This window comes from Anneissia japonica, unplaced genomic scaffold, assembly GCF_011630105.1.
Source record: "Anneissia japonica isolate Jap-2015-1 unplaced genomic scaffold, ASM1163010v1 scaffold654_len163719_cov168, whole genome shotgun sequence".
NCBI lineage: Eukaryota > Metazoa > Echinodermata > Crinoidea > Comatulida > Comatulidae > Anneissia > Anneissia japonica.
The window spans coordinates 45,848-60,361 of NW_022743374.1; the positions used below are offsets into that span (position 1 = coordinate 45,848).

Below are 14,514 nucleotides of genomic sequence, written 5' to 3' on the forward strand. Positions count from 1 at the left end.
ATGGCCTGATTTTGGTAAAAATACATGTCTGTTTTAGATTTTATGTTCTAAATGTTAATTTCGGAAGTGGTATTTCTCGCATTTGTACTTGAGTGAAAGGAAGACCTTTGAACAAAATAAAAAAAAAGAAAAAAAAAAGAACAGACCCGATTTTTTGAAAAATTTTAGTCGGTCGCGGAGGGCAACACATTTTTTTTTTTTGGCCTTATGTAGTGGAAGACAGAGCTCAACATTCAAGCAACAAATTTACCACCGCACTCATTTAATTACCATCTGAATAAAACAAAGCAATGTATAAAATTTTCAATCATTACATATTACAGTAAACAGTAAAACAATTAACTTACTTCTGTAGTACTTTAGTTGCATATTCATTGGTGCAAAGTGGCTCTTCTCCAACAGGCATATGAATGATGCATTTAACATTTACAACTTCTGACATATCTAATTCAACTATAATTTAAAACAGCACAAAAATATATTTAGATAAATAATCATTACCTCATTGTTTGACATTTAAAAAAAAAATTTCTATTTCATTTCATGCCCTAATTAATCAATTGTTCATGTTCATCCTTTATCAATTCAATTACAAACACAATGAAATTTACAGAAAATTCTGTAAAATGGCATTCGTAGAGCAAGAAACAAACATGAAACAATCCCACACTATTTCCTGAAGGGAAATTAAAGGAATTTTTAGATTCCATAGATGCCAGAGGTTTCTCAAAGAATCAAACCGGATGTGGTATTGGTGAACAACACAAATCTATGCCTATGATATGAAACCGAATTCTAAAACCTTATCACACTATACTATCTGCCTAGTTTAGATTGTAATTTTAACTTTTTGTCCTTCGGCTAATTTTTTTTAGTTCAAAATATGTTTGTAAAGAAACTGATATATTGTAACAATTTTCTGTACACTCTATGGAAACTTATTGCACTTAGAGCAGTTCAAAGTTGCCTACAGTAAGGCTCACAGGGCCAAAGGACATTTTTCAATGCCATAATTAATTTCTAATCACTTTATTTCTTATTTTACAAACGTTGCTGCATTCAGCGTAAACAAATTGCCATCACCTCTAAATGTGTATAGTACTCTTTCAAGTAAATTTTATGCATAAAAATGTAAGATGAAAAACCTGTTTTTATTAAAAGAAATTAAACATGAATTGATTGAGGATTTACTCAGTAATCTTTATCCAACCCAGGACCCGGGACTGGATGAAATTCCAGCACGTTTTTTAAATGATGGTGCTTCAATTCTTAAGGTTCCAATTACTCATATAATTAATCTCTCCATATAAACAGCTAAAGTTAAGTCTCGGCACAAAAATAATTCAAAAACAGATGTTAATAACATAGGCCTGTTAGTATATTAAGTGTATGTTCATAAGGTTCTTGAACGAGTGGTATACATTCAAGTTGGTGTTATTAATGAATGTAACTTGCTGTATGAACACCAATCATGTTTCCAAAAATCATTTTCCACAGACACGTGTTTAATACATTTGATGGACCAAATCAAAGTCAATATGACCAAGGGTAAGCTTACAGGTATGCTCCTGATGGATGTGGAAAAAGAATTCGATCGTATTAATTTTGAAATTTTGTATAGTAAATTAAATAAAATTGGCTTTAAATCCATTAACTGGTTTAGAAATTACTTGTCAGGAAGAAAACAAATGGTTGAAATAAAAGGTGTCACATCACATAAACTGGATGTTGCATGTGGTGTCCCACAAGGTAGTTTACTAGGACTCCTTCTTTACGTTATTTATATTAAAGACTTAAAGGCTAGTGTCGATGATGACTGTATCATATCTGTATGCTGACGATAGTGCAATTACTTTCTCCCATTCTAATTATAAAATAATTGAACAAAAACAATAAATGGTTTATTGACAATAGGCTATCATTACATATGGGCAAAACAGACTTTTTTTTTTTTTATTAAAAAAAAAAGTTAATAAGATAAATAATTTTGGTATTGAAACAACTGGTACCAGTAAGATAGCTGGAAGTAATTCAATTAATTATTTAGGTGTATACCCTCGATCAAAATACGTCTGGAAATAAAATTACAAAGAATGTCATTCACAAAGGCAAATGAACGTTTAAAATTTCTATATAGGCAAGCATTTTGTCTAAATCGGCAGGGGCGCAGGGTACTTTGGTTCGGTCTCATTAAACCCTTATTTAATTATTCATCTTCTGCTTGGTTGCCTGGTATATCTTCTGAGCTAAAAAGGAAGCTTCCGACCTCACAGAACAAAATCATTCCTTATATTTTGAATCTTGGTTTTACAGTAGTACACATGTTGGTCAATCCGAACGTTCGATTGTTGGATTACTAAATTTTAAAGATAGGGTTGAATACTTAAGGTTGTATCACGCTTTTAAGATTTAGAATGAGACCAGTCCCTCCTATATGCAGGATTTTTTGCATAAGTTAAATAGTTATTGCCATAATACTAGGGGCAGCAACAACAATAATTTCAGAGTTCCTAGTTATGTTGGCGATGCTCATAATAACTTTTTTTCCAAGCAATAAAAAACTGGAATGCCCTCCAAAGAGATATAATAATGTGTCCCTCACTTGATTTAAGATTAAATTTAAAGAATACCTTAAAAAGCAATCAATAGAGAAAATGCCCAGGTTTTGTACGTTTAGCTTTAACTTTTTATGTTTCAACACTTTATCAATTTCATTTTTTTCTTTTTATGACCTTTTTTTTATATACATTCTTTTTTTAGGTGATGGTTTTTTAGACCCCATTGGAAGTAAGTCTTTTTGGCCAAAATGGCCTGTCTAGGCATCCCCATCATTCTGTTCGAAAGGTGTATATAAGTAAAACGATAATACCATTTTTACTCTTTTACTAATGACTATATTTTAATGCTATTTTAAAATTCTGGCTTTGGGCCTTTTTATCTATCTCGATGTAAATTGCTAAATTGATGTTCGATTTTTGCAATGTTGTTTTTTAATGATGCCGAATAAATTCAATTGCTCCTTCCTGCAATAACTTTCCAATAGTGTATAAAAAATTGTTGTATTGATTAATAGTAGTGACCCAAAGATTTGTAACCTTCTGTATATGTATGCACTTGACCTCAAGATTGAATAAAGCATACATTAAAAAATTAAATATTGAACTACTTTAGAAAAACAATTACCACAGGCCGCTTTGGTTAGATGTTCAAATATTATTGCCCTTTTTTTATAATACGGTAATAGTGTACTATGTATTATGAAACATAAATCTTTTTAATTAAAATATACTTACCGCAGACCATTCCTATCTTTGCTGGATGTTCAAATGTTATTGTCAACTTGTATTGTGAAACTGTTGAAACTTCAAATAGTAAAACATCAGATTCATCTGAAAGAAACATTGCGAGTTTGAGTTAACAGTTTCAAATTAGTATGTGGACATTGGGATTAGTTTTGATAAAAACATTTAAAAAATGGCCACTAAAAGATAAGTTGCATGACGCATTTTATCTCGGTCAGTTATTTTCTTTACGTAATGTCAGAAATGGAGTGGTAAGATCATGTTTATGATTTACAAAGCATGCTTCATGCTAAAATGAGATGAGACAGAATCAGTTAGTGGCAGTTACAGCAAAGTTTTACTCTAGCTTACTGAGAAACCGAGAACCTACTGTGCATGATAAAAATCAACTGTTCTGTTTAACCGAGTGAGATTGAAAATTGATTGTGTTTGAAAGCAGCCCTTTTGGCATTCCATATGAAACCGGATGCGAAAGTATGTATGTTTAATGTTGCTAATTTTGTGTTCCTGTAAAATCACAAAGTCAACTGACAGACACAGCTAGGGAATGCAGAAATATGTAAGTAAATCATTATACCTCCATGCGTACACAGTGTCATGTGGTCGGAAGAACTAAAGATCCAATAAATAACAAAGGTAAAAGTAATTATTTTTCCCCCAATTAAGCTGATATATCGAATTACAGTATATTAATTTCTTGAGATGGAGACTTCGATGATCCCCAGTCCAATTTTGAAGTAAAATTTATTCCTATGTATTTATAAGAGCTAACCTGAGCCAGAGAGTTTAAACCAATATTATATACATGAGCACTATTTTGTAGCCTTGATGACCTAGTTATGCGCATCGACTTGCACTTTAATGAGTTAAGGAGCATCTTGTTAGTTATGCTCCAATTAAGAATAATATTCAAATCATTTTGGAGCGACTGCTGGTCAGCAGAAGACCTAATGGCTCTATATAAAATTGTATCGTCCGCATATTGTAGAACGTGTGTAGATTGTGTTTGAAAGCAGCCCTTTTGGCATTCCATATGAAACCGGATGCGAAAGTATGTATGTTTAATGTTGCTAATTTTGTGTTCCTGTAAAATCACAAAGTCAACTGACAGACACAGCTAGGGAATGCAGAAATATGTAAGTAAATCATTATACCTCCATGCGTACACAGTGTCATGTGGTCGGAAGAACTAAAGATCCAATGAATAACAAAGGTAAAAGTAATTATTTTTCCCCCAATTAAGCTGATATATCGAATTACAGTATATTAATTTCTTGAGATGGAGACTTCGATGATCTATGTTGTTAGTTTTTCAGAAAGGTACTTTTCGAATCCCAGACGTTTTTAGAGACTCTCTCTGTGAGTCCATTATGCCTATAGCCATTAAAATAAGCATAATTATAATATAGATGATAATGAATTAAACAGTGAGTACCTATATTGCCGTTTCTAAAGCAAAATACCACTCGCACTGTGAGTACACTAATTTCCAGTCTTGAAGCAAAATATCACCTGCCCAGACCACTATTAATACTTTTTTGTGAAACTTTATGTATCGACTCTTAGGAACCTGTGTTTCGCTACATTAAATTAAATTTTATGTCTACAAATATCATAGTAGGTGCATATTATGTATACTTTTTATCTCATAACACTGTTTCTAATTATGTCATTTATTCAGTTTCTGAGTGGTTGTAGAGGCCATACTCTTAAAAAAACACACCTTACCAATCTTAAAGTCTTCAGCCAAATACCGGTATACAAAAAAAGGGTTTGTCTTTTTATTAACAATTTTTAAAATTTTGATTGAACCTTATGTGCAAAGCCCACTCTGTTTGCTGAACGAATCTAGCAATTGCGATGTAGTATAATAACATGTTTGCAATCAGCTCCCACCATTAGATACCAGCGAACTCCCAATTTTCCTCCCAATGTTCCTTCCAGCAAGAGCAACACCGATAATTTGTGAATGGGAAGTTTGGAATGCCTTGAATAGGTTAAAGAGTAACTAGTCAACCCACCCCTCAGACGTACCTATCAGAATAATTAAGGAATTTGCAAACGGGCTTGCTAACCCTCTTACATGAAGAACGACAGTTCGTGTGCCGAAACAGAACAAAATTAGCTCCTTTGATGATCTTCGTCCAGTATTCTTAACCCTGTTCGTACCAAGGGCGGTGATTTCCGCCCAAATTCCCTAGGGAGCGCCTGTGAAGGGCGGAAATTTTCACTGCGGAAAAAGTTAAAAAACCCGAAAAATACCTTCTGTTTACAACACGAACTTTACTATTTCTAGTAACTGCAAGCCTTTCATTGTTCTTGACTTGGGTCAAGAGGTCATAGTTCTTGCTGATGATCGTATAAACTCGATTTGTGCTAACTAAAAATTCTCTACACTTATCGTTTGAAAATCATAACTAATATTTTGACATCGCGATTTGGAAATGGCCGCCGTTCAACACTACACAGCCGAAGAAGCGCTGGACTTAGTTTTTGACGCAGAAAGCGATGTCGAAGAAGAGGATTTAATCCACAATTTTACACAACCTGACGATGAAGATGATATGTCGGATAGACAGGGAAACAGCAGCGACGACGACATGGATGAAGATATTGCTGGGCCTAGGCCTAGGCAAAGAGTAGCCAATACATTTGAATGGAAGGATCGTGCCTACGAATATGCTTGGTTGGGTGAGTATACTGAAAACGCTGGGCCTAGGCTACATGACGTAGACTCGTCGATCTACGATTTTTTATATATACTTTTCATATACAAAATGAACTCCAAAATTTACAAATCATATATCAAAAGATAGCTAAATGTATAAGGAACATATGTTTTTTAAAATGTTTTTTCATAAATTTTACAGAAACAGTCAACAAACACATGTAAAGAGAGTAGCCTTCAAAACCAGTAATAACAAGTGATAGTACTAAATATAATACAGTTTCCTGTGGTAGTACACACTGGGAAATTTGGTATGTTAAGGGTTAACACCCGTTTTTGCAAAATTGTTTGAGCTATTGACTGCCAAATGGATTATTGAGGAAATTACAGATAAACTTGATATCAAACATTATGGTAACACTAAGGGTTCCTCTACTGTACATTACCTTGTTGACATGTTACATTTTGTTTATGAAAACCTGGTTAAGCCCAAACAATTTGTTGAACTCTGCACAATAGACTTTACAAAGGCTTTTGACAGAGTTAACCATACAATTATTATAAGAAAATTGGTTAAACTTGGAGTTTGGTCATCCATTATTCCCACCGTCTGCATCTTTCTGTGTGGTACAACACATAATACCAAACTTGGCACACACTTATCTTCCACCAGGACAATCTCAAGAAACTAAGTTGGGACCCATACTATTTCTAATCTTAGTTAATGACGCTGCCATCTAAAGCTGTAGGCGGTGAAAATTCGTGGAAAACCTAACTTTAGGGGAAGTAACCAGATGTGGAACTCCATCAAATTTACAGAAACTCCTTGATAATGTCAGCGATTGGTGTATTTTGAATAATGTTCAGCCTAAGCCAGCTAAATGCAAAGTAATTAAGTAATTAACTTTTTAAAACGTTAGCAGCTGAATTTGCAATTTATTGTGTATTATTGATAATTTTAATCTCCCAATTGTTAAAGAATTAAAGCTGCTAGGTGTCATTTTACAAAATGACCTTAAATGGATTTCAAATGTTAATGACATAACCACAAGAGCCTCACGTAGATTATTCTCTCTATGTATACTGAAAATGTCTAGTGCTCCAGTTGATAACCTAGTTACTGTTTTCACTTCTTATGTAAGACCTGTGCTTGAATATACCTGCCAGGTTTGGCATTCGTCTATAACGGTACAGCAATCCAATCAAATCGAGAGAATTCAGAAACGAGCATTAAGAATAATCTCCGGTTCTCATTATGTTAGCTATAAATTAGCACTTGAAGAGTTACCTACCTTCTCAGAAGCACCGTAGAAAAACCCTTCTCCTGAAAATTGTTAGGAGCCTAGACTCTACTAGATTTAGAAACATGTTGCCTACATAATAATAATAATAATTAATAATAATAATTTATTAGGAACTACACTTTTCAATCAGTGGCACAATTCTCAATCGAAGGTGCGTCCAAAACAATATGTACAGTGAAGTTCACAAAAAAGACATGCTAAGAAAAAGACAATTCAAATTTTCAAAAGGGACATAAGGAAAAGTAAAAAAGAAACTTTCAACCACATAGTGTGAAAAATATACAAGATCCTTAAGGAGCAGTGATAACAAAGAATTGAATCCTCCCAGATGTCATATTGAGAGATTTAAGAATTCAAAAATCCCATTCCTTGTAAAATTATTGTAAATTTTTTTTTGTTTTTTAAATGCCTTTGGCTGTTTTTATATTATGTATTAAACTTTCGTAAGAAGTTGGTATTGGTAATCCAACCATTTCAGCTTTTGCTGCTGGTTTGGAATTCGATGTTTCGATGTTTTAAACCTGAACGAATAAAAAAAAAAAATTAATAATAAATTGATGCTTGAATAGCGGATAACTATTTAATTTAGCCTAAGCTCTGTGGGTTATACTTTTAAAAAATTGTATTAAACTGAGCCTGTTGTTTTGTGCAAATAGCAATTAATTTGATCTATTATTTATTTGTTTTACAAATTAATTAATTAAATTAAAATGTAGCAACTTTACTAAAAATCAGGAGGGTAGGATATTGCTTGAAAAATTGGGTGAAACCCACCAAAGTTGGGAGCTCCAGATATAATATAGGCTAAAAAAAATATAATGGTAGGTTTCTGCATCATGTTAAAAAAACAAATGAAAATTGTAAAACAGTAAACAAAAGGCTGCTAAATATTTCAAATTGTAAAATTGTGAAACTAAAGGGCTGTACAGTATGCACACATACTAAGCATATTATACAAAATTTGGAATAATTTACCTTTACAAGTATCTGAGCGTACACAGCTGGCAAGGAGTGTGTTGTACACTGCTTGTTGTCTTAATGCTGTAACTATGGCAATAGCTTGACTTGTACAGGTGAGTGGAATAGTTGATACCATAACACCTTTCATATCTTTGTTGCATTCACTGATGAAATAGCAGTGCTGCTCACCCGGTAGGTTCTACATTACAATTTCAAACATAAGATGATTTTGATCTCTTTCATACTCAAAATAATTAATTTCAAATCCAATATGGTAATTATGAAAATCTACAATCTGACAATTAAAATAACATAAAAAGCAAAAGGCAAAAAAAACCCTTATACAATATTTATTTGTGAGTCACTAGAATATTTTAAGGTTATTTAAATGAAAATAATCTTCATTGCAGTCTAGGTAAACAGAGATTGAATTTACAGTACAATAACTTAAATATAGTATTGGTAAAACAAATAAAATTTAACAATAAGATAATAAGATACCTACTTCCACCAATTATGAGCACAGTGGAATTCTTTATTGACTTACCACATAGAATTTGTTCTGTGCAAGTGGTCTAGAATCTGCAGGTAATTTTGGATCCTGAGCATGGCGGCATATCAATGAATTAAGAGGTGCAGCTGATGACAAACCTATTCCTTGAACTGAAAAGAAACACTAATAAATTTAGAGTTTCTTAAAATCATAACTATAGTGTGGTAGTTAGGATCCCGAAAACAGGCCCAAATTGAGAAAGTAAGTTAGATAAGCAATTTTGGTTTTTTCTTGATGATGGTCAGAGCAATCTCACTGAAACGTCGAGACAACCAACCAGTGGTTTTAGCTCAAAACCATGGTTTTACACATGGTGCATGATTTTGTTAATTCTGGTTTATGTTATGTATATTGCAAAAGTTTACTAGAACATCATGCCAGAAATCCGCTAAAAAATGCATGTGGTATTGAAGATAATGTTTTATGTTGGTTTATTTCTTACTTTTCTAATAGATCACAAGTTGTTTAATCAACTTTATCAGATCCTAAACCTATTAATGTGGTTTTTCTCAAGGTTCCATACCTTTGTATCCTTCAAACTCAGCTGGATCATCATGTAAATATCGTAAAAAGGTGTGAATACAGTAGACTTACTAACTAAACCAGAGCCTTGCAGGCATCAACATTCCTATGCATGATACATGACATCATTAGGAAATATAAGGTTGGGTAAAATTTTGTGGAGGAGTAAATATTGTGTGCTCGAGTATTTAAAATTTAACAGTAATGGGAAAGAGACACATATGTCCGAAAAGTGACCGAAAGTGGGGGCCAATCTAGGCAACACTACCCAAGCATTGAATTCAGTCACCCCAATAACATATACTTAGACACCAAATTTGCCCTTTTCATTGAATACAAGTAAATTCATGAGCCAAAATCCGAATTACAAAAAATATGTTCTGCCCATTTTCTGGAGCGCACATCTGTTTTAAAGCGCACGTCTGTAAAGTTTTCTTGAAACCTCTCCTCGAGCATGAAGAAAACAATGGAATCCCTTGCCCGCCCGTCTTGCTCAAATTCTGTATTTAGGCACAGGGCGGATTAGGCACATGGGGCGAAGCTCTACAGTATTTTTGTTTATGTTAAGTGTAACTGATTGGCTTCAGTAAACCATTGAAATCTGGGTTCACGCTAACTGATAGCCAAGTCGCCATGGGCGAAAACAATTTTGAATTGGCGAAACAAAAAACAACTACTTTAGCCATTTTGGCGAAAGCTTAAAAATAATAAAAATGTTTTTTTTAAATACTTGCTGAAATACATTTTTTCTTTCGTCCGACCTCTCCATGGAAATATTTTGCCATCGGCATGATCAAGGCCAAGATCTCCATTTTACGCTACTCCATTGCCAGTGCCATGCGACATTTATGTGTGTTGTTCTATTAGTGTGACTACAAACGTCACTGTGTGTATCGCAAATTATTTTGTTCTTTTAAAGTGGGCAGCGTAACAATCAGTGGCTGGATGGTAACGACTATAGGGTCATTCCATGTCAAATCACCCAATGGGTTTAACCCGACCGACTCCGATTTTGATGAAAATGTGTATACATGTTGGGTTTGGCATCAAACGGCCAAATTTTTATTTTCAGCAAAATCCGATAATTATTTTGGGAGTTACAACACGCCCTAATTTGGCATTATTGGCCAACATTTAAGCCTCAATATCTCAGCAGTGGGTTGGCCAATATTCATAAAATTGGTATTTCTGAAAAGAGAATTAACTGAGGAATTTAAATCTGCCATTATTTTGTGTCATTGACCATATGTAATGTCAATGACCTTTTGACGTTCTTTTTGACCTAGAATTTGACCTTGTGGATCACGCAGTCGTGAAATTATAACTATGTAAATTGTGGCCCCAGGTGTTAGCTACAACATATAAAAAAATTGGAGATGTAAAAAATTTTATAAGTAAGTAATATTTAATCAAACTTTGCTTTCTTGGGCAAAAAACCTCAAAATTGCTGGGTTTTTTTTGACAAAATAAAGTATTGTAAAAAATGAAATTAAAGAATTCTATGAAAGTGATAAATGCAGCTGCATGTGCACCGGAATGAAAGACAATGTGAGTGTTAGGGACAGGGATGGTAACAAAATGAAACACCAGAAGCGTCTTGTGCTATAACCTTGAAGAAATTTTTGCTGCCTTGAAAGAAAAGTTTTCTGAAAAGAAAGCTGGATTCTCTAAATTTGCCGCCTTACGGCCAGAGTGGTGTGTTCTTGCAGGAGCATCTGGAACGCATGTTGTATGTGTTTGTAAATACCATCAGAATCCCGCATTAATGGCAGAGGCTTGCTTAAGATCGTCAGTGAAAGACCTCATGAAACTATGTGTGTGCTCCTCAGAAAATGAGAATTGTATGATGGGGCACGGCAAAGATTGCCCTGAGCAAGATGGCTTGATAGATCATCTGAGCAATTGTGAAGAGCTCATTGATGTTGAAGAAGTATTTACAGGACAAAAGTGACTACAATAATAGAAAGAAAAAGCATGAAAACTTCTCTTCTCAGGTGTTGAAGTTAACACGCCATAGCTTCACTGCTAAATCACAAACTAATTACATGCAGAATTTGAAAACATCAATGAAAGAAATTAAGGAGGTGGTCGTACAGTGTGATTTTGCTGAGAATTACTCATATGTTGTTCAAAATGAAATACAGTTATTCCACTGGGAAAACAAGCAAGCCACCCTCCACCCATTCGTTTGCTACCGTAGACTTAATAATGGGACCCTTCAACACAGAAATATGTGTGTATTTAGTGATGTTAGGGATCACAATACTGTTATAGTTTTTGCCTTACTAAAAACTGTTATTCCACAGCTGAAAGTTGAATTTCCAGGCATGACCAAAATACATTATTTCACGGATGGTTGCGCAGGACAGTATAAGAACAAGTACAATTTTATCAACCTGTGCAATCACAGTGAAGATTTTGGTCTACAGGCGGAATGGAACTTTTTTGCCACCTCGCATGGCAAAAGTGCTTGTGATGGTATCAGTGGTACAGTGAAAAACTGTTAACAAAAGCCAGTTTACAACGTCCATATAGTGATCCGATCTTGACAACGGATGCAATTACAGCATTCTGTACATCTAACTTCCCTGGGATACAATTTTTCAACATTGGACGTGACGAGATCAATGGATATGAGGACAAATTGAAGGATCGTTTTGAAACAGCGAGGACAATCAAAGGAACACTTAAGTTTCACCGATTCATTCCAATTTCAAAATCTAAGTTGCATGCATTCAGATTGAGTGCTCAAGCTGACCTACCATATTTGGTTTCAGTCTCTAATGCTGAAGAGGACATGGCAGATGAGGCTGATGTAAGTACCATAGCATCTGATATAAAGCAACAGAATTATGTGTGTTGTAACTATGACAACGAAGCATGGATAGGCCTTGTGAAGGAAGTTTCAGAAGAGCATGGTGACTATTACATTAGATTTCACCTGGCCCAATAAGGAGGATAAATGTTGGATTACTGAACAAGACATCATTTGTGTGATTGAAGCACCATCTCTTGCAAGTTCACGCAGAATGTACAATATCAGCAAAAATGACAATGCAAAAATAGCATGGATTTGGAGAAAATGGTAAGAAAGCAGTCACTGTCACTGATTTATATCAAATAAACTGTAACAAGTGAGTTCAAGTTCAGAGGTTTGAATAAAAAATGTCTAAATTGCATGATTAAAGTTTGATATTGAAGGTGATTTCTATTTAGTAGGCCACTTATTGTCAAAAAACAGTAATTTTTGTGGTATTTTCCTCAGACAGGTCAACTTTAACTAATATTACTTGTTTATAAGAAACATTACATCTCCAATTTTTTTATATGTTGTAGCCATCACCTTGGGCCACAATTTACATAACTTATAATTTCGTAGCGACATAATCCACAAGGTCAAATTCAAGGTCAAAAAGAAGGTCAAAAGGTCATTGTCATTAGATATGGTCAATCATACAAAATAATGGCAGATTTAGATTCCTTATTATTTAATTCTCTTTTCAGAAATACCAATTTTGTGAATATTGGCTAACCCACTGCTGAGATATTGAGGTTTAAATGTTGGCGGCCACTCCCGTTTTTGTCAATATTGCCAAGTTGGGTGTGACGTAACTCCCAAAATAATGACCCGATTTTGCTAAAATTTGAGATTTAATTTAAAGTATGGAGTTGTTTTTCATAAGAAAAACGTACAATTGACTTCAAAGGAGTCTCCTCTTCGTCTCGCTGTCCACGAGTCGGCAGGAACTTGTTTGTACTGCTGTATTATTTTTTTTTTTTATTAATTAGCCTGGCCTAGGCTAGCCTATTTTTTTATTTACAATTATTTTACCTCTTTTACTGTTAAAAAAGATGCCCTCAATGACAATACACACACGTGAAAAGATTGTTCATCAAATAATACTTTGTAGCCTTGATTTAGTACGATAAATAACAAATAGAGAGAGTTAACGTCCGTTAATTGTAATTAAATTACCGAATGTCACATGTAAAACCCAATGGAAAATAAAACTTGGCAAAATGCCAGTTCATCTTGTCAACCCCAAAAATCCAGCATCAGACAGAGTGCGCGCCAATCAGAACACAGTAAAATGTGTTAAAGGTTAACCTTGTGGCAAATGTTGAAAAGCTGTGAGCGACAGTGAGTAAAAGATGAAGAAAATGAGGTCTAGCATGACTAGCCTTACTTCGGCAAAGTAGTGATTTCTGTAGTTCATTAGTATTGGATCGCTTAGCAGGTTCTGCTTCAAATTACGGTAAACAATAAACAACGTGATCTTTAAAACCCATTCAGTCCCATAAGCGATTTAAGCGCTCTCTAATTATCGTCAGTAATTAATTAATTAATTAACAATAATTTTTAAAAAAATGTATGTGCAGTAATGTGTGCATGTATTTTCATTAAATATTCGAGAAAATATCAAAAATTTTTATAAAAAAATGTTTCTTGGTGCTTTATTAATTAACTTGAATGATTAGAGTAATTAAAAATATGAAATATGATCGTTATTTTTGTAATATGATACCCTTGAACGGGAAGGCACCGCCGTCAACACTGATGAATAAAATCGTCTAAAAATACACTTTTTTTCAAAAAGTAACAAATCTGACACTTTCCTATAACATAAATATATATTCAATATACATACTGTACCAGTTTTGGTTATTATATCCTCATATTTCGTAAAATTAATTTTTTTTGTGGCTGAAAAAAAAACGTGGCTATCAACTTCGTCAGCGCCATCTTGGTTGTTTACAAAAATGAAAACGAACCCTGATATAACCGTTGAACTTTCGAACTTTTTGGTTTCCCTGTGACATGCGCAATCATGACGTTGAGATCCATCATGTCAAGAGCTCGAAAATGACACCTTGATCGCCTATATTATCGTAATTTTTCATATTTTTTATAATTTTTTTTTTATACCAACCGGATTTTTGAAAGATTATAGGTGCGTTTTCCCACGTCTTTGTTATAAATAATTGATTTATGGATTTTACGTCGCGTGGTAAGTTAGGCTTTTTCAGGCTACGGTGCGTAGTGCAGTGAAGGTGACTGGACCGGCTCGTAGGCCTAGGGGAATTGGCTTAGGCCCCCCCTGAGGTGAAATTTTATATTATTTTTTATCTTCCGAAGTTTTTGATCAAAAATTACAAATTTAGTTTTATTTTGTAAAGGAATAATTCTGTCTCTTATCCACATCT

General features: G+C 34.0%; 1 protein-coding gene across 1 annotated transcript in view; it reads right to left on the bottom strand.

Moving 5' to 3' along the window:
• LOC117119471 (mediator of RNA polymerase II transcription subunit 1-like) overlaps positions 1-14,514 on the bottom strand; it is a gene marked incomplete at its 5' end in the record, with an annotated part of 111,568 nt that overhangs the window by 20,485 nt on the left and 76,569 nt on the right. Inside the window, 4 exon segments of the mRNA XM_033264307.1 lie at positions 348-453; positions 3,294-3,389; positions 8,250-8,433; positions 8,782-8,897. Coding sequence (XP_033120198.1) covers positions 348-453; positions 3,294-3,389; positions 8,250-8,433; positions 8,782-8,897 — 502 coding nt within the window.